At 43.7% G+C, this 20,984-nt stretch overlaps 1 protein-coding gene across 5 annotated transcripts; it reads left to right on the top strand.

Moving 5' to 3' along the window:
- The first annotated feature begins 392 nt into the window (after nucleotides 1-392).
- On the top strand, nucleotides 393-10,809 carry BMI1 (BMI1 proto-oncogene, polycomb ring finger). 5 transcript variants are annotated; one of them, XM_040645334.1, is made up of 10 exons: nucleotides 393-635; nucleotides 5,433-5,563; nucleotides 5,901-5,997; nucleotides 6,605-6,660; nucleotides 6,757-6,807; nucleotides 6,974-7,082; nucleotides 7,161-7,206; nucleotides 7,633-7,731; nucleotides 8,091-8,171; nucleotides 8,252-10,809. In XM_040645334.1, the coding sequence occupies exons 2-10, from the start codon at nucleotides 5,452-5,454 to the stop codon at nucleotides 8,579-8,581; spliced, it is 981 nt and encodes a 326-aa protein (XP_040501268.1). In that variant the 5' UTR covers nucleotides 393-635; nucleotides 5,433-5,451; the 3' UTR covers nucleotides 8,582-10,809. The 5 variants fall into 5 exon arrangements, with proteins under 5 accessions (XP_040501268.1, XP_008690292.2, XP_040501270.1 ...); XM_008692070.2 differs by lacking the exon at nucleotides 393-635 and adding an exon at nucleotides 1,060-1,131; XM_040645336.1 differs by lacking the exon at nucleotides 393-635 and adding an exon at nucleotides 4,670-4,687.
- The last annotated feature ends 10,175 nt before the right edge of the window (nucleotides 10,810-20,984 follow it).

Raw genomic sequence — 20,984 nt, 5'->3', positions numbered from 1 at the left:
TTCAGCGGTGCATTTTTTTTTCCACCCTCCCCTCCCCCCTCCTCATCCTTCCTCCCCTCCCCCCGCCTCTCCGCACGCACACACACGGCGCCCCCCACTCGCCCTCCTCCCCCCACAGCAACTATGAAATAATAATCGTAGTATTAAAGGCAGAGATCGGGGCGAGACAATGGGGATGTTGGCGAGGGAGCCCCGATCCGGATTAGAAACACCTCCCAACCCCGCAGAATAATACTGATCGCGCCCCCTCCGCGCGCTCCCTCCCCCGAGTGCGGAGCGGGAGGAGGCGGCGGCGGCCGAGGAGGAGGAGGAGGAGGAGGAGGAGGAGGAGGAGGAGGAGGAGGGAGGCCCAGGAGGAGGAGGCGTTGGAGGCCGAGGAGGAGGAGGAGGAGGAGGCCGCAGAGGAGGAGGAGGCCGAGGCGGAGGAGGAGGAGGAGGCCGGGCTCGGGAGGCAGCATGAGCCGAGCGCGGCGGCCGCGGCTCCTCTCGGCTGCGCTCGTTGCCCATTGACAGCGGCGTCTGCAGCTCGCTTCAAGATGGCCGCTTGGCTCACATTCATTTTCTGCTGAACGACTTTTAACTTTCATTGTCTTTTCCGCCCGCTTCGATCGCCTCTCGCCGGCTGCTTTTTCCGGGTACGTAGGAGGCGAGGCGCCTCCGGGACGGGACCGGGGGGCGGCGGGGGCCGCGCGGGGCTCGGGCCGGCCGCGGGTGGATGGGGAGCGGCCCCCCCCGCGCCTCTCCCGCGCCGGCCGGGAGGGCGTTGCAGCGTGGGCGCCGAGCTCCCCGCGCCGCCGCCGCCCGCCGCCGTCGCCGGTCCCGCGCGCCGCCGGCCCGCCGCGCCGCCCGCGCCTGCGAGCGCGCGCCCGCCGTCGCCCGCCGTCTCCCGCGGCGCCGGATCCGACCTCGCAGCCTGCGCCGCCGCGCCGCCGCCGCCGCCGCCAGCCGGGCTCGGCGCCGCTCCAGCCGCCGCCCGCTCCAGCCCCGGACGCGCCGCGCGCGGCCCCACGTTTTAGTTCCTTTCTCCCCCGAGCGCCCCTCTACACCCTCGCGACGCACATGGCCCCCGAGAAGAACACTTCTATTTCCAGTCTCTGCGGCTCTCCCCGCCACGGCGCCCTTTGTTGAGAGGTAGATTTTGATGAAACGGGGACGGGTTCCTGAAATCGGGAGCTGCTCGGGTCAAGTGGCTTCCCTCTTCTCCCGAAGAAAGGGCTTTTGAGGGGTTTAAACATCCAGAGAATGCCCTCATTTTATAGGGACGGGTTACATGGGGGGCAGCGATCCCGCCAAGGTGGATGTTAAACTGGAAAGAGCTCAAACAAAAATGTTATTAACTTAAGTTGGAGGGACACTTGTGTGAAATTGGATGGCTTGTAAGATGGCGGTTCCCAGTTGTTTCCAAGGTCTCCTGCATTTGTGTTTAAAATGGTAAAGTTTTCAAGGTGTTATTTGTTGGGAGTCTTAAATAAGTTCTCTAAACATTACTTGGGGCGTGCGCACTGGGAAGTGGGCATTTCAAATTTGGAGCTTTTTTTGGAGTGATGATGGTGACTGGACGTTATAGTCTTGCAAGAGGTTTCCTTCCCCCCCCCCCCATTCTTTTTCTCTTTTTCTGTTTTTCCTCCTCGGTGACTGAAATTTTTCTCTCAACCTCTACTATGGGATGCACTTAGAACCATGACTTAAGTCCACTACGTTTTATAGGTTTTGCTAAATGTCAGCCTAGGTCATGTGGTAAAGAGATGCTTTGGAAAAGGAGCACCAAAAAGTTGACTACATATGTTTACACAGTCTTTTGGGTTTGACAGCGATATAGCATGATCTTTTTCCCAGAAATTTACAGTTAATGATTGGAAGTAAACAAGTAGAGAGACTTTGATCATTTCCAATTGCAATAAAAGGATTTAGTGGGCTTAGTGGTCACGGTCCAATATTTGAAGGAGAAGCATGTATTTAACCCCTTCTCTTAAAGCAGGCAAAATTCTGGGCATATTTATCCAAATCCAAGTGTTGGTTGGTGGTACCTAGAATGTTATGAGTAGTTCAACCTATATTTTATAGGAACCTTAACCCTCAAGTTCTGAAAACCCATTACAAGCTGTAAGAAAGAATTGAAAGTTAAGGATGCAAATTGTTGACAGTATATACTAACTTATGTGACTGTGTTAATATTTGAGTTTTATTTTAAGTAGACTGATCAGAATCCCTTAGAGGTTGATTTTATGAGCAAATTTACAAACTTTTTAATATTTGAGTTCATTCCCATACATTTGCACCAGAGTGCAAAGGTGTTTGAAATAACCTATCTATGCAAATTACATGCCTAGTAACAGTATCTTTAAAGCTATATAAAAGTCACTATGTATGCATGTGTGTATGCACATATGCTTTTGTTTAAAAAAAAGAGCATTTAATTGTACTTGATAACTTCATTAATACTGTACCACCAAGTTCTGTGATGTGCATTAAGCACTCAACTAGGCAAAATTCTCCCAGGAGTCAAGTTAACCCAAACTTTACCCATACTTCTGGGCTGTGAACCCCAACTGGGGTTATGGAGTTCATTTGCATTTCTTAGATTGCAATAGTCAAGCTGATTGTTAACATAAGAACTTGCTTCTGTTTTGCTTCATTTTGACATTACTGGTGTTAGGCCTCCCAACTAAACTGACAGCCCCAACCGAGTATGTTATAATGGCAAGTTTTAACTATTGAGTATTTTTACTGTGGTACATTTGGTGCATTTTTACTTGCCTGCCTGGCAGTTTTCTGTGTTGGAACCTGGAAGGCTTTCATTTCTAAGGTGCAAGAGATTGTTTCTTAAATCTGTCAAGCATGTCAAACGTTTGGAAGTCATCCTTAGGTTGCCAGGACTTTCAAGTGGTATAAAAAGATAAAGAACTGATTTTTATGTAAGTAACAAAGTGATATTTACTAGCATTATAGATGGTAAATAGGACTGTGGCCAAATGCTTCAGAACTGAGGTAGAAGAGTTGCGTGAATTAAGACTTAAGATGAATTTGAAGAGGTTTTAGCCAAGTACCTGTGACTTAAATGTTAAAAGCCAACCAGATGACCCTCCACTGAGGTTTGACTGTCCTGTGTCTTAGTATTTGTGTTTGATGTTTTCTGTACAGTGGAGAAATAAAGGCAGCTATTTTTATTGAAGTCCCTTCCTAAACTTCATGTTCTGTGACATTAGTGTGATATGCTTTCACAAGGAGACATAAGTATCACCTTGCTATCTTTCTAGGAAAGGTCCTGTGGTTTCACAAGGAGAGTTTTCTTTAAGAATTAAGGCTTGTCTTTAGTCAACCACAATGGATTTAAATATTGCTACTCTTTAGGGACAGTGCTTCACCCACAACTCCTCTGCAACCCCACTTAAATTTATTTTAACAATATATTGACAGTAGCCTTGTAAACAAGTAATCCAAAGGTAACTGAGGAATCACACATGAAGTTTTCTGGTTGAAGTTGCCAGTTGCCACTACGATCACTTTCATAAAAGAGACTTTGTTTTGTTTTTATACCATTTTTTAGTACCATAAAGCTGTTAGCTTCAGCCATTGAGGTATGTTGATTGGTATATCCTTCTGCATTAAAATTCCCTAAGAATTAAAACTTCAGTTGCATCTTCACGTTTCACAGGTTCCTAGATTTCTACTGAAAGCGGTTTTGAGAATGTACTTCAGACAGGTCTAGAAGTTTGGTCCTATTTTAGGTTCTGAAATGAATGAAGTGGAGGTAAGAAATATATTTTTCAAGAGTACTACATGAAATAATTGACTTCCCTGATTGTCCGCTGGTGTATTGTTTCTGACAGTTCCCCACCGTGAGTTTTCTATAATATATGGTATCTACTGGGAATATTATTCCATCGTGTGGGGATTTGTATGGAGGTTAGGTTGAGAAAAATGACATTTGTTTTTCTCCCCTATCGTTGCTCTGGGTTGACAAGGTGTTGATTTAGCGTTGGGAATGGACGGGTCACATGGTTCTTTACATATTGTCACTACCGTACCGATTAAAGTAGTTTGTCTTGCCTCCAGCAGTTCAAATAAAACACACGGCTTTGCCCCCTCCTTGTCTTCTCGTAAAACAGATTTCACTTTTTAGCCTTAGCAAAACTTCGTATCGCTCATCTAATCTGCAGGAGAACTTCATATTAGAGAAGAAAGCTTTAAAGAGGTTCAGTTCAATAAACATCTCTGCAATCTGAGCCCTGACGGTTTCGGGCTAAGTGCACAGTTGGCAATTCTCAAAAGGTCCCTTCGTGAAATTTTTGACCTAGTGATTGCTAACAGGAGAGACCAAGTCAAGATCTGAAAGAAGGTCTTCGCACCGAGTCGACTTAGAAAGAGGCCCCCAAGAGTGTCCGAAATGGCCGGGAGTGCGGTTTGCTTTTTCCTTTACCAGTCGCACGCTCCGGGCCCCCCAGGCTGCCCGCGCGGTTGCCGCGGGCTGGGATCCTGCTCCCCAGCGCCGCGGGCCTCGTGGGGCTGCCCCACCCCCCCGAGCCGCGCCGCCCGCACCCCACCCCGCCCCCGCGCCAGCCCCGCCCCCGCGCCGGCCCCTCCCCCGCGCCCGCCGCCGCCTCCGCCCCGCCGCCCCGCACGCCCGCCGAAGCTCCGGGCTCGGCCGGGCTTCGCGCGGAGTTGCAGCGGTGGCCGGATGCCAAGTGTAAGTGTAAGTTGCTATGGAAACCCCCGACAGAGGCGAGTTCCGAATCCGGAGCGAGACGGAGCCCCGGGCGCCGCCGGATCCGCCCCTCGCATCCCGGCCCCCGGGCGTCCGCGCGCTCAGGCCCCAGCCCGAGGCCGACTGGAGGTGCTTCTGCGGCCCCAGCACCCAGCTCCGGAAATGCCAGGGATGCAGATAGGGCAGAATTTGTTTTCCCTTTGTATCGCGTGAAAACGTGCCAGGTTCTGGTTGCTGGAACCGCCTAAAACAACAAGAACCCCTGAGAAGCCAGGGCATGCTCCCGGATTTTCGATTGAAGATCCATAAGGAAGTTTTACAATAAATTTGGAGACCTGGAACAAGCCCTGGCGGTTGGTAAATATCTGCGGGGACTGTGTGGCGTCTGCAGCAGCCGTGGGGCTGCTAGGCTAGAGGACAAATGGAAGAAAGAGACCCGAATACTCTCAGCTCCCAGCCCCCACCCCAGACCTTTTCTTCTCCCTCCTGGAATGACCTGAGCGACCAGAAGTTACTTTAGTTGAATCCTTTTTCATCATTTCACTGTAATTGATTCAGGTCTGATTAGTAAATACCTTCTGTAGAAAACGTTGGGACCGTCCAGCTGTACAGTGTTAAACGAGTTTTATGAACTCCTCAGCATTTCAGAGCGTATGGTTACTAGAAGTTGGGAGACAATCTCGTTTCTCTTTCTGTGGATTACGGCCAATATTTCTGTGTTTTGCAGGATATTTTATCAAGCAGAAATGCATCGAACAACCAGAATCAAGATCACTGAACTAAATCCCCACCTAATGTGTGTGCTTTGTGGAGGGTACTTCATTGATGCCACAACCATAATAGAATGTCTACATTCCTGTAAGTACAAAGTTTTAGACCTTTTTTTGTGTGTTATGTGTATTTCACATTTCTTTCTGACTTTTGAAAACTATTAACAATTCCTGCAATCCTCGAGAATGTTGGTAAAAAGTGATGGAGTCATATTCTACTCTTGCATTTGGTGAATTTTTGTTAGTGCATATTTTAAACTTGTAACTATGCAATGTATAAGTATTCTCAGGATATTGAGTTAGTTTAGTTCATTGGAAATACCTTTTGACATTTAGCATTTTGCTATCACTAGTTCTCCATTTTTGACACTAATTTCAATGCTTAGCATCTAATTTCTAAACTTAAAAACTTTTTCTACTTCTAGTCTGTAAAACGTGTATTGTGCGTTACTTGGAGACCAGCAAATACTGTCCTATTTGTGATGTCCAAGTTCACAAAACCAGACCACTACTGAATATAAGGTAAAAAAAGGTTTAAAATTATTGTCTCTAATTGTTATTGGAATTGCGTAATTTAGTGAAGGCTACCCTGTTTTATTTCTTCACACAGAATTTACCGTTGAATCTCCACCTAATGTGTGTGTTTTGTGAAGGTTGCTCTTCATTTCTTGCCATTTTAATGATGACTAACTTTAAGCAAAGTTCGGTATTATTCAAGTGGATTTTAATGGTTTTTTTAAAACTTTTTTTAAACCTGAATTAGTTCTCCATTTCTGCATTGGTTTATTGAGTTTATGACAGGCAGGAATGGGTGTGTGTACAGTGCTTCCATTTTCTTCTCTCTGTTCTCTTTCATATTAGCTAATTTAGTAACTTGAAAGGCACACTTCTCTTGATTCAGTGAAATGTGAAGAATTTCTTAATGTAACAAAGTATTTTTCTGCTGATTTAAAAGATTATTACTCCATAAAGAATTTTTAGTCTCATAATTGTTATCTTACTGATGTAGACTCTCATAATCAAGTAAAATACTATACCACAAAGAAAACAAAGAATCTGTAATAATTTATGAGCATTTAAAATTTTTGCCATTATAATTCATAATTTACTTTTCTAATTCTTTTTTCAGGTCAGATAAAACTCTCCAAGATATTGTATACAAATTAGTTCCAGGGCTTTTCAAAAGTGAGTAACTTGCTTACAAATGAATTTTTACGAAGTATTTCATCAGCTTTACCTGCTATAACAAATGTTTAAGTCTTTTTTCCCCCCCCCCTTTAGATGAAATGAAGAGAAGAAGGGATTTTTATGCAGCTCATCCTTCAGCTGATGGTAATCTCTTTAGAGAGGGAAAAGACATTTTATTTGGACAGAGAATTTATTATTCAATAATTATTAAAATTGAATTTAACTTAAAGTACCATTCCCTTTTTCCTATATATGTAATATTTTAATTAAATATTTAATTTTAAAATTGAATTTCAAAATGTCTTTATAGCTGCCAATGGCTCTAATGAAGATAGAGGAGAAGTTGCAGATGAAGATAAGAGAATTATAACTGATGATGAGATAATAAGCTTATCCATTGAATTCTTTGACCAGAACAGGTAAATTCTGTCAGAAATGTGTTTTATGCTAATCTGTTCATAGATGCATTGTTCCACTAATAAAATTATGTTTCTTAGATTGGATCGAAAAGTAAACAAAGACAAGGAGAAACCTAAGGAGGAGGTATGTTCCATGTCACAAAAACATACAGAAGAAACATTGTTTGGATTCTAGATTTTCTGAAGGTGTATGTTGCCCTTTAGAATATTCTAAGGCCAGATGATGCTGTCAAATAGGAGAAAACGATCATATTTGATGTTTAAGAGTAATTTATATCTGATAGTAACTAGATAGAATTTATATATGATTATTATTATTGCAGAATACTTTAACTAATGTTCAATGCTTTGATGTATTTGAAGTTTTCTTATATTAGCAAGCTCCTTATTTCATATTTATAATAGTAAACTCGAAGTATAGTTAAAAATTTAGCCAATCTCAGTTTTGGTATTCATACTTTTTATCATATTGAGGCAATCGAATTGAAATTTTTTTTCTTACCCAGAAGTTGGGAATTTTAAAAAATAACTTTCCTAAATGTATTCTTAGGTGAATGATAAAAGGTATTTACGTTGCCCAGCAGCAATGACTGTGATGCACCTAAGAAAGTTTCTCAGAAGTAAAATGGACATACCTAATACTTTCCAGGTATATACTTTATAGTTTTTGTGCATTTAATGTGGATTTTTTTTAATTCAATGACTTTTTTTTTTTTGGATTCCGAACCCCAAAAAAGCAACAGATTTTTTAAAATTTAGAACTCAATTGGAACTGTTCCTTAAAATGTTCAGTATGAATTTTGTTTTATGCTATGAAAACAAATTCCTTAGTAATTTCAGGTAGTATTTTTCCTCATTTGAAGTGTCAAGAGGGATTCTTTCCTTGTTCAGATGTTTGAAGAGAATGTTTGTTAAAGCATTTTTGGATTGCATATAAATGACCAAAAAAATCTCGATTTATCTTTGTTCTTCATGGTACTTAGTGATTGAAATATTATTTTCCAATAGATTGATGTCATGTATGAAGAGGAACCTTTAAAGGATTACTATACACTAATGGACATTGCCTACATTTATACCTGGAGAAGGGTAAGTAGCATAACTCATATTCCCAGATTATTGTGGTAAACTGTATTTAAAGAGGACTGATTATTTTTTTCCTTTTGTAGAATGGTCCGCTTCCTTTGAAATACAGAGTTCGACCTACTTGTAAAAGAATGAAGATGAGTCACCAGAGAGATGGACTGACAAATGCTGGAGAACTGGAAAGTGACTCTGGGAGTGACAAGGCCAACAGCCCCGCAGGAGGTGCTCCCTCCACCTCTTCCTGTCTGCCCAGCCCCAGCACTCCCGTTCAGTCTCCTCACCCTCAGTTCCCTCACATCTCCAGCACTATGAATGGAACCAGCAGCAGCCCCAGCGGTAACCACCAATCTTCCTTTGCCAATAGACCTCGAAAATCGTCAGTAAATGGGTCGTCAGCAACTTCATCTGGTTGATACCTGAGACTTTTAAGGAAAAAAAAATTTTAAATCCCCGATTTATATAGATATCTTCATGCCATTACAGCTTTAGAGATGCTAATACATGTGACTGTCGTCCAATTTGCTTTCTTTTGTAGTGACATTAAATTTGGCTATAAAAGATGGACTAGATGTGATATTCATATGGACGTTAATGGAAAAGATTGTTCCTCTAAAGAATTGGTTTCTGAGAAGGCAGGCAAGATGTTTTCTGTGTGTTAGGCAAGATGTGAAATGGTTTCTGTAACCATTGTTCAGATTTGAAAAATTCTGCAGTGGATATAAACATTGGGCCATAGTTTGTTAATCTCAACTAACGCCTACATTACATTCTCCTTGATTGTTCTTGTTATTATGCTGTTTTGTGAACCTGTAGAAAACAAGTGCTTTTTATCTTGAAATTCAACAAACAGAAAGAATATGCATAGAATAATGCATTCTATGTAGCCATGTCACTGTGAATAAGGACTTCTTGCATATTTAGCCATTTTGATTCCTGTTTGATTTTTACTTCTCTGTTGCTACACAAAACCGATCAAAGGAAAGTAAACTTCAGTTTTACAATCTGTATGCCTAAAAGCGGGTACTACCGTTTATTTTACTGACTTGTTTAAATGATTCGCTTTTGTAAGAATCAGATGGCATTATGCTTGTTGTACAATGCCATATTGGTATATGACATAACAGGAAACAGTATTGTATGATATATTTATAAATACTATAAAGAAAATATTGTGTTTCATGCATTCAGAAATGGTTGTTAAAATTCTCCCAACTGGTTCGACCTTTGCAGATACCCTATGTTTGAGCCTTATCAGCATAGAACATTTTTAATGTGGATCTCTAATTCTAAATTCTATTCCATTGGAAGCAATTGGCAAATCATAATACTGATTTTCTGTAGTAAAATACATGTTTACTTTTAAAATTAATTGTTGCAGTAAAGAAAAACTTTTAACTAAAGACTTCGGAAACAGTGTTTTCATTTCCTGTTGCTTTTGATGGAATGAATGTTTTTAAAATGCATATTGATCACTATAATTCTAAAACAAATTTTTTAAGTAAACCAGCAAATTGCTGGAAGAAGGCATTTTATCTAAAATTACTTTAACATGTGGGTTAGCAGTTACTTCAAATTTAAGGAGTTGCTTTTACAGTTACAAACAATGACATATGCCCTCCTTTAATATCTTGAAATAGAAGCAATTTATTCTTAGCTTCTCCAGGTATTAATTTTTAAACAGAGTGAACATGTTGAATTTAAAATATGAATAACCACAACTGTTTTCAGTTCGTGTTTTGCTTTGGTCGAACTTGGTGTGTGTTCATCACCCATCAGTTATTTGTGAGGGTGTTTATTCTATATGAATATCGTTTCATGTTTGTATGGGAAAATTGTAGCTAAACATTTCATTGTCCCCAGTCTGCAAAAGAAGCACAATTCTATTGCTTTGTCTTGCTTATAGTCATTAAATCATTACTTTTACATATATTGCTGTTATTTCTGCTTTCTTTGAAGATACAGTAAATGAAGTTTTATGAAACCACAAAATACATATATTTTTATTTTGATCTAAATTTGTACAGTACCATTGTAAGTGTTGTTTCTAATTATAGATGTAAAATTAAATTTCATTTGTAATTGGGAAAATCCAATAAAAAGGATATTCATTTAGAAAATAGCTAAGACTTTAATAAAAATTTGATATGAAAAGCACAATGTGCAGAAGTTTTGGAAACCCTACTGTGGATTACAACAGGTAAAACTAAAGAGAATCCATTGCTGTCTTAAATAGTGATGTTGCTAAGAAGTCCATGCTTTGTTGTATAATTGCTTGAAAGCCCAATTGAAAGATGTATCTGTTTATTTACTCTACAATCTTTGAAGTAAAAGTTACCCATGTTTGCCAATTTTGGTGAATTTAACTCATTTTTGCAGGCTTCTCAAGTTTTTCATGATGTTATCTAAGAAAGAAAAGTTAGTTAATGGAAGTTTCAAATGATGGTTTTACTTTGGATGATCATGTATACAAAGAATGAAAAATTATTTTTCAAAGACTTCAAAACTTCAAATGCTAGTGGACCTTTCACTTGACTTACACAATACCAAGTTGTGAGATCAACATGGAACTAAAGACTTAACATCTCAAGCTTTTTATAATGGACTTATTTTTGAAATTGCTTATTAAAAATCAGATCTTGCATTTATGGCTTACTTCACACTGTTTTATCATATTTGAAAACATGCATTTATTTTGTTCGAAAGGATTTTTTTCCCTACTCCTTTTGAAAATTTCTTAAGCGTTAAAGGATATTTCATCTAAAATGTCTTTGTCTTTCAATAAAACAGAAGAAAGATTATAATGTTTTGCATTCTCCCATAACCAGCTTTCACAGTTCTGACAATTAAGATTTAAAACTTTTGCTAAACTACCACTTTAAAAAGTTTCAATCTTATAATACCCATATCAAAGCTGTTAACTTTGTAACTCTTAGTAAAAGCAGGGTACATGAAAAGTAGGCTTTAAGTTTGGCTTTTGCTTCTGAAAAGTATTCTAGGATTCTCTATCACAAAGTTAGTGCTAACAAAATATTCCACAGAAAATGCCTAAATTGATTTCACAGATTTTAGCTTAAATGCAAAAAGAATGAGGCTGGTTACTGTTGTGTAAATAGCGATCTATCTTGCTTTACACATGCATACCACTTTACAAGTACTTTTTGCTTTTAAAATTGCCGGCCGTTAATTGCATCGAGGGAAAAAAAGGAGCTGCCCTTCAGTTGACTTAACCCACCAACCGTATTGCTTTTGTTTCCACATTCATACGTGCAAATGTTAGGATTTCTGGAGGTATAATTCGACTTGCAGAGTAAGCTCGCAGGGGCTTTCCTACATCCTTTCCTCTTATTCTTGTCCCAATATTTGGAGTTTCAGTAGAAACATGGTATAGGCCTATCAAGATCAAGTTTTATTGTGAAATCTCAATAGGAACCCACGTGAAATACTACTTTCCACTGACCAACAAGATGTTCTGTTTTTTTAAAAAATAGCTATGGTCATCTTTTTGAGGGGATGTAATTTTAATTTTAGAAACAATATGCACATGGAACTTAGTCTTAGAATCTTGGGGTGATGGAAGCGGGTTTTTTTTCTTCCCATTTCTTTTATATTTTAAAGGTGTGGTAAATACATCTTTTTTTCTCATTGCTCCTGGAATGATAGCTGGGAATTCTGATTTAGTCTACTGCTTCTATGAAATGGAGGCTATATCATTCTGAAAGACGGTGGTTGTTTCCCTCATGCAGTCTTCCTCGCATTTTATCCAAAGCTAAGGTCTTGATGAAATTACATATAAGATAATCCTATTTAACAACAGTATATATTTTAAAGACATCTGATATGCAAAGAGCACAGAAGGCAGCTCCTGCATAAGGCTTTGGGTTAGATAGCGTCATTTCACTTGAGGATGTTTCTTCAAGTATAAAATGAATAGCACAACAGGTGGTTATTTCTAAAATCGCTCTAAAAAAATTCTGACTCCTCCCAAATAAAACCTTGTATTAAACTGGGACCACAGAATTCAGATAGGTCCTTTAGAAGAAAGAGAAAGTAATACATATTAGAACCTCCTAGTAAGCCAGATTTGGGAAATACCCCCGCAAATACCTTGAGCCTGTGGATCTCCTTGCAAATCTCAAGATCGCCTAGTTTTGATTATGAAAGTCTCCGAAAATGTTTACACAGTCGAGTGTTTCCTGTTTCCGCAGTTAATTTTTTTTAACGTTTTTTTCTTCTTTTGGTTCTTGAAACGGATTTCCTTTATTTGCACCAGTTTCTTTTTCTTAGTGTGCAATTTCTAGAGTTCTCACATGAAGACTTCACTGTCAACCTTGTCTTCATCAAGTCGACGACATCAAAAGTCATTTATCACTGCAAAGGCTATTCTAGGATCCTTGTGAGTTTTTTGAAGAAGTTCAAGCGCATGTGGAAAACTCATCCCGAAATTTCATTTAACCCTCCAAATAAACAGTAAGCACTCAATAAAACTTCCAATGAGGTAAATTACTCCCATTCTTCTAGGCTCTTAAAATATACCTTCCAGAGAATTATCAGAAAGAACTTTCAAAAATAGCAGGTGTCATTCCCTCAGAGTCACCTACATTTCAGTAAAAATATAGTTCTTGCTCTGATTGCTGGATCATCACAAAATCCAAACTTCACAGAGAACATGATTTCAAGTTTGGTGCCGATTTGGTGCTCTTAGTTCTGTCCCCTTAAGTTAGCTAGAACTCAAGCTTCGAGAAGAGACTTTGGAAGACTACGGACCAGGGTACTCGCGAAACGCGTGGAAAATTGAGATGGAAGGAATGAGAACGTTACCGAGACGGATAAAGATGTTACTGGAGATTGAGAAATCTGTTCAGAAACTACAGCGTTTGGTCTAAATGCCCCCCAAGAGTGGAAGATACCCAAACAAAGCCGAAGACAGCAGCGCACTGCGCGGCTTGGAAGAAAAAGCGGGGCGGGGGGGGCGGGGGAGGAGGCGAGGGTGATTGGGGTGGAAAGAGCAACGGCTTAAAAAAAAGAAGAAAAGAAAGTCTTCTTATATTCTGGAGCACCGTGGAAAGGGCACAGGACGACTGCCTGGAGAAAATGACCTCCCTTTCTCGGCCGCGCTGTCTTCTCGGTCAGGGAGCCTTTACCAAAAGAACACATTAAGGAGGAAACCGCCATTCTCTCTGTCCTTAGTTTTTAACTAGCGGCTCTCCGAGGAGTGTAAAGAGCTACAGCTCAGACCTTGGTTACCACGGCGCCGCGGGGGCTCAGCCAGGCCCTACGCGCGAGCCGAGGCCGCGGGGCGCCGGGAGGCCATTTTGCGCGTGCGCCGCTCGCCTCGCGCCGCCCTGGGTTCGGCGGATTCGGATCCCGCCAAATTTGAAAGCAAGATTCTCAGGCCCTATCGGCTTGGGAAGCGGCAAAAAGAAGTCATTTCTCCAAAGTCGGAACCTGTGGCAAGGGGCGGCGACAGCGGGGTGCGCGCGGCATCACAAGGTGGCCGCCTTCCTGCCGAAGGCTTGCCCACCGGGCGAGACATCGGCAGGTCTGCCGGGCGGCGGAGGCACGGGGACCGGCCCCTGGGCCTCGAGCTCAGCGCGGGTAGGCAACGGACGGGGGACGCCGCGGCTTCGCACGCAAAGCCCACAGACGCGCATCCTTGCTTTGCCCCTCCTCCTCCTCCCGCTTCAAATCCTATGCCCTTTCTCCGTCAAAAACGAGGTGTCCTTGCAGTTTGAATTTTTATTGGATAGACTGCAAATTGAATTATTAACAAAACATAAAGCTACCATTTTGAAGGTTCCCTAAGGCCGCGCTTCGAAGGCGGTGACTGGAAAGGCTGACGGCTCCACTCCCCCGGGACTTAGCCGGGTGACAGTGTCAAAGAGGGGGTGATTTCGTGGCAGGAATCTCAAGATCTGGGCAAAGGACCACACCTTGAAGAACCAAAGGCGACGCCTAAATAAGTCTCGGGGCCAGGCAAACCTGGGAGATTTGGCACCCTTAAGCCACCGGCGCCCTCGCGCCCCCCGACCCGGCAGAGCGGCTGGCGGTCCCAGGCTGGGATGTCGCCTCCGAAAGACGCGGGGACGCAGCCGGTTTCCGACAGAGGCTGTGCCTGCCGGATCCCTAGGGTATAAACGCATATCTGACCTGGGCCTCCCACTGGCACCCGAAAACCGGGAAAGAAAGGAAAGACTTGAGAAGGGGAGTCGGGGTAACGGCAGAGAAGTGAAAGCGGCCTAAAATGGGCGACGCCCGGCGAGTCCTCTTTATCAGACTGCAGGAGCCGCCATTTGGTGGCGGATTTTGGTATTTCAGTAGCACGTTGTGCTGAACGTCACAACTGGCTTGTATACGTGGCAGGGTCATTTTTAAACCGCGGTTTTTAAAAATTCAAAATTTCCCCTAACCTTCCCCCTTGGGGGCATTGAACCCCCTCCCCCACTCCCGATGGACCGATCCACTCGCCCCTCGACCCGGGGCGGGGGACGTTTCCTCGGGGCGACGGCGGCCTCCACCCATGCCCAAAGGCTGGAGTGAAGCTTGACGGAGCCCAGCGCACACCTAAAGGGGTGTTTTCCTCCCCGTTTTTCAGAGACTGGGGCTATTGCGAGCCCGCAGCTCTTCTCTCCCGAGTGCGGAGAATCTCCTTTTCCTGCGGTCCTGATGGGCATTGTCTTCCTGCTGGCCGGCATCCCTGCGCCGGTCTCGCGCCTCACACCTCTCGGGCTTGAGGAGCCCAGGCCTAGCGGGAAGGAACCCACCCGACGAGAGGAGGCTCCTCTGGGAATGTCGAGTTAGGATCCCGCGCTCGCGCTTCCAGCTCTGCCCGGAGCCCTTCGGGGACCGGGAAAGCTAGATAAATCCGTAGAGTGCCAGAAAGCCTGGTGTCCAACCCAGCGTTGCCAGGTCCTCGAGGGTTTCCATTAAAAGCCCCCGAAGCGTGAGGTGCCTACCGAGAGGAGAACAAAGGGCCGAGGGGTGAACGCGAGGCGAGTCCGCGCGCACAGCAGCCCTTTGCTCGGCCGGGCTCGGAGTCGGGGGCGCGAGCAGGACTGACTGCCCGCCTGGAAAGGAGCCGGTGGGCGCTCTGCAGAGTCGGCGCCTCCCCCTCCTCCCCGGCGGACTGAATGAACCCAGGCTTCGAGCCCGAGCTGCCATGTTGCATTCACAGAGGGCGCCAGTAATTTGACGCTTCCGAGGCAGCGACACCCCCAACCGAAGAGCCCTTCAGCCCTTCGTGCCTCACAGCTGCGGTCAAAGCCCGAAGGGACCGCAGGGCGCGGGCGGGAGCGAGAGCCTTGTGGGCTGCCGAGCCGGCGTGGCGGAGGCGCCGCAGCGGCTTCCCCTCGCCACCTTCCTTCCAGGGGCTGCGGGGCTGCGCGCTAGGCAGAGGCTCGGTTGCCAGTAGCAACCACACGACGGCGATTTGCAGTCAGGGCCGCCGCAGCAGCCGTTGGTACCGCTGCATTCTCGTACACCTCGGGGTCGAGCATTTGAAACTCTGGGGTTGCCCTCGTTGACTTCTCTCACCCCCGCCCCGGGTCCTCATCCTCCGGTACTCTCAGCTCGGCTCAAAAGCCAGCTCCCCTGGCTTGGCCCTGCCCCCACCGCAGACAATAGGGGAGGCTTGGAGAGCACGCTGCTGCGCGCGCCTCGCTGAACAGGCACCTGAGCCCCCGAGATAGGGGCGCTTTGCTTGGTCCCAGCCCCAGGTGCCTTGGTCCCAGCCCCAGGTGCCCTGGTCTCCAAAGCTGAAAGGCTTTGTCAATGGCCATTCCAGTAGAAAGCTTTTCTTGACTTCCGAAATAAGAATGGTGGTAAAGAAAGAAGTCAAGACAAGACGCCCACTCCCTTTCCAGTAACATGGACACAAAGAAGAGCTTATGGTTGCATCTGCTCTTGGTAACAGTGGCTTTCCTCTGGGTTAGAGCCACAGGAAAACGCTACAATCTTCTATTTTGTCTACCACGAATATCTTGCGTTTGCTCCAACATCACGTCCAGATACTTGTTCTCGTTATGCGTAAGTGGATGGAGTATCCCCCCCCCCCCATTTTATTTGATGAACCGTATCAGCTCTTGGCAGTGTAGACTGACTGGTCTGATACATTAAAAAAAAAAAAAAAAAAAAAGATTGACCTTAACCCTCAGGAATCTTTCTGCCTTTCCTCATATCTGTGGTTCTAGGAAACACATTTAACTTTTTAAACAGAAACTTGTTAGTGTTTTAAGCAGGTTTTTATTGAAGAAAAATCTTCAAAGTATCCAGGTATCCAGCACAGTATTTTATTTAGCTGGTAGGATAACTTGGGAAATATGTGCATTGCCAAATTTCTTCCCTCTTGATAATTGCCCCTTCTTTAAATAGCCATTAAGTTAGCTGAGTGTTCTTCAAGGATTAAAATTTCATGTAAATCACAGATATGTTGAAATTTCTAAGTTTAAAGCTCCTGAAGGACAAGCACCTGTCTTATAAATCTTTGTGTGCTCCAGAGCCCTTTAACATAACTCAACAAATATTTGAATCTCTAGAGGATTCCAGAAGTTCAATAACCTTTATTTTAAAAAATGTACTAATAACCACTATAAAGCTTGGGTACCTTTAATGAACTCGGTGGAAAGCTAAACATTTTCCAAGCTAGTGCCATTAATCAGACATTCTCATTCATGTATATTTTTACCTAATTATATATCAAATGTGGTAGATTGTACTAAAATTATCTGACAGATGTTTCCAGAATTCTAAGGACAATGATAAAATGTATATAAGAACTAGTAACTTTGCTATTTTCCCAATAAAGGGTCTGAAAATTGGTTAAATAGCCATATGTAAGATGAGATTTTAAAGTGACTTTCATACGGCACAAGCATGACATTAACTTTCTTCACAGTTCAACAGGAACACTTAAGGGGCTAGTATTGGATGTTGCAAATCTACCAAGGCAATGTATCTTGGAATATTCTTTTTAATTTAAATCAGCTTTAAAACATACTGAAAGTAGTTGATATGTCTTAATCATATCTGATGGTAAACTTAAATCAATATGCATACTAAAATGACTCTTAGGTATGATGTTTATAAAGGGGTTCACTTTTAAGCTTCACAAAATGTCAAGTTCATTAAATAAAACAGTTTACTTCAAAGAAGAAAGTTAGCACTACTTGGTTCTTGGAGGCAACATAATGACCTGTAGCTTGCCCAAACACCCCACCACCACCTTAAAAATAGGAAAGCAAGGCTTTAGTGAAAAGTTCCCTTCTACGGTCTTTCAAGAAAGAAAAGCTCCAACAACTTGCTTTGGACCAAGTTAAAGAGATTATCTCCCTTTTTCATTACGACTGTGTCTTTCAATGAATTGAAGGATAAGATCAAAGTGCATTCATATTCATGTGAATTATCACTATTGACTTGAATAATGATGGATTTCATTGTTTTATTTAAACTGAAACCAGAAATGCTGCTTTTGAGTCTACACCCCTAAGGCTGTAGAATTTCTTCTATGAGGTTAGGTCTGACAACCACGTCATTTCCATAATGTACTTCCGTACAGAGGACTATTTATTGGAATCGGTTACATTTCTATAGAATCTTACCACGCAATTTTTGACTCCTTTCCAATCTTCTGGGGGGGGGGAACCCCTAAGTTTAATAAACACACTACCAAAATACTCAAGGGTAAATTGTACTGGGAAGATAAAGTGATGTTTAGAAAGCATTTGGTTGTTCATGAATCAGAAAATTAATGTTATCAGTAATTAACTCAGGGCAGTGTTTTTGCTTTGAACATGATTCATTACAGTTTGTTTTCTAATGTAACTGAAGAACTTGGTCAGAGAAAGCTTGGGGAAATGTGTTTACCAGCTGTTTCTTTCTAAATATGCCTCGTGACAATTTTCTTAAAATATTTTCACTTGGGTTCTTTTCAAACTATCCCATCATTTTCTAAGGAGAAAAAGGTTATGAGATGCAAAGGACCCCACTCACTTTTACCAAATGCTCATTCTACTCAAATTAATCACCTATTAAAATTCTTACCACTTTGGAGAACACCTCTAAGGAAATTCATTACAATAAAGTAAGTTTACAACAGAACAATCTAAGCATTCTTTAAAATTGACTTAAGAAAATGCATTTCATGAACTTTAATATATGCAATTCGTATAGGCTCTCTAAACTGAAAGAGAGACTCTAGTGCAGTGCAAGTCTATTACATTACCATGGTCTGCAATGGGTTCTGGGAATATCCTTTCCCACAAAGATAACTGATACCAGTTTCTTGGTATCACTCTTCAATTCTTGCCATACATTTAAAGTATTATGCATAAGCATCACATTAAAAAAATAAATGTTTTAAAATCTAATTGTGCTATAAGAAGTCTCTATCTTCCCTGTCCCCATTTGGTGTCCATACTATTGCAAGGCACTCCTTAAACCAAGAGTTTGTTAGTAAGTTTGTTTCTATTTGGGATTTGGCCATTAGCATTCTGGCATTATTTGTATACTTCTAAGTTTTTTGTAAACTTCCAAGAACTTTACTCTTGACTTATAATTAAAATGATAAGCAATTACATATTCTTTCACCACAGTGTCTATTCACTCCTAGAATAAAAGGCATTTCTTTATAATTCATTTCCTGTCTTGCTAATGGGAAATGTATTAGTATTTTCTTCATATAGGTAGTCATTAATCTTTTATGTTTTCCACATGAAAACCTTTATTCTTCATTTAAAAAAGTAAATATGGGGTAACGTTGGAGTTGGAGGCAAATTAAAATAACCCAGCTTTAGCAATATTCAGATATTTCCTCTGGAATATCAAAAGGTAAGATGACAGGAGTTGTGTTTTATAGCTCACTCGGGCTAACGAGAATGCAAATTGTAGTGCAAATATCTCCTCTTAAGGAATGAGACGCTGTGCCACCGCGTCTTACAACCTTGTCTACGTTTTAGCGGAGCTCACTCTCGGCTCTGATAATCTCTGTGGGGGAAACCGACAGAGTGGATAAAGAGCATATGCCATTTTTGTAAAAGCAGAAAACTTGAAATTTTTCTTTCATTACTTTTGCAGTATTTTCGAGGGGTCAGAGCATACAGTCAGTTATTCTTCAGAGTAATCAATGAGCAAGAAGTTTTGGCTTAGGACTTGATATAACAAAATGACGTCAAAAATTTAAAAAAAAATTGAGCCTCGCACATGCGCAGTGAGGTATGGCTTTTTCCTTTTTTTTTTTTTTTTTTTTTTTTTTTTTTCCCGAATAAGCCTTTGGCTCTGCAACCCGCCTCTGGGATCTGGCCTGCGCCACCCGGTCTCGGGAGCTGGCTGAAGTAAAGTGGTGCAGGGTTCCCACACCCCACCCCCGGCAAAAAGAGTCAGAACCTTCTCGCTACCCCCACCAACGGGGGGGGGGGGCCTCTTTAGAACTCCTGGTAGGAGAAAGTCAAGGGGAAGCACAGCCAACTCGAGCGGCCGCGGCGAGTTTTTCCGGCTGCGCCAGCGCTGCGGGGCCTCGGCTCTGGGGTTCGGGTCTCCGCCCGCCCCGGGCTGGCCCCTGAGTGTTGGCCCCACTATTCCTGGGCCCACGGGTCAGCCGCGCCGCGGGGAGGCTCGGCCGGGACCTCTCCGCGAGAGCCCGCGTGGCGGTGCGGTTCTTGCTGGAAGCCTGGCCCGGGGAAGCAAAACGAAAGGACAGAGGCCTTCTTTTTCCTGCAACCCGCCCCCCAGGAGACGCCGGCTCTGCGGAATCCGCAGCCCCTTCCCTTAAGATACCCAGGCCCGCGGCCCGCAGAGCTGTGAGGATGCGCGCAGAGTGGGACTCCCCCCCCACCCCATCTCGCTCGCACCCTTGGACATAGCAGCGGCCGAGCGCACAGCCGGCCCGGGAGGCCCCGCGGGAGGGAAGCAGCGGGGCAGAGCCTGCGCCGCGCTTCCGCACTCGCGCCCTCGGGCGGGGCGCCCCCACCTCTTCCTCCTGCCTGCACCCCCCGACCCTGATTCCCCCGCGACCCCTTTTCTCCCAAGCTCAGCGACTGACAGCGGGGCCCTTGAGGGCTTCTGATCCAAACCACCGCCTGACCCCAGCCCCAACCGACTCCCGGCGCCCCCTCCCTCGTTACAGAGTAAGCAGAGGTGCTCCTTGGAGTTTGAGAAATTTTGGACTAAAGGAAAAGCCGAGAACGTCCCAGAGTACTGCATTCTTCCTTACCCCTGGGGCCTCAACACCACCATGAACACTGGACACAGTTGCCTGCCGGGGCCAGCGCCGTCGAGTCGGGAACCACTCGTCCACCCAGCGCGGAGACCCACTTGTCCGGTGTTGCGGTGCTGGCCAAGAACCTTCGGCTCCTGGCTGGCGGAGCCGCTGCACAGTTCTGGCTGGACCCGCACCTGAGGGGTGCGTGGGCCGAGTCCTCCCAGGTCTTGGACCGAATGCAGGAGGGGTGGGCTCCAGGGGTCGTTCCCTATGTGACACTTTCCATTTTTGTCTCCTGTATCCTGTACTAATAAAAAGGTGGGACAAGGACGGTATCTACCTTCCCTGAGACAAGTCCAACAACACCAAGATTTTAAAGAGGTGGGGGGCATGGGTAGTGTTGAGAGGGAGCGGCTGACAGACATCTGTGTCAGGGCGCTTAGAATTTTCTATCTGGTGATGCGGGGTTTGGGTACAATTTTTAAGGAAAACTCACCTCCTTAAAAAGATATTCACATCACACACACACACACACTAAGGAGCAATAATTTGTTTTTTTTTTTTTTTAATGCAAGTCCCAGTACCTATTTCAGACTTCTACATTTAAAGCATCCATTTTTGTATCA

Source organism: Ursus maritimus, unplaced genomic scaffold (genome assembly GCF_017311325.1).
Source record: "Ursus maritimus isolate PB19 unplaced genomic scaffold, ASM1731132v1 scaffold_31, whole genome shotgun sequence".
Lineage (NCBI taxonomy): Eukaryota > Metazoa > Chordata > Mammalia > Carnivora > Ursidae > Ursus > Ursus maritimus.
This window is presented reverse-complemented; position numbering and strand designations above follow the sequence as displayed.

Bases quoted from the DNA above. Each gene is read 5' to 3' on its own strand.
- BMI1 (XM_040645334.1), top strand. From the start codon at position 5,452: ATGCATCGAACAACCAGAATCAAGATCACTGAACTAAATCCCCACCTA. The intron at 6,808-6,973 runs GTAATCTCTTTA...ATGTCTTTATAG, and splicing joins AGCTCATCCTTCAGCTGATG to CTGCCAATGGCTCTAATGAA. The intron at 7,083-7,160 runs GTAAATTCTGTC...TATGTTTCTTAG, and splicing joins GAATTCTTTGACCAGAACAG to ATTGGATCGAAAAGTAAACA.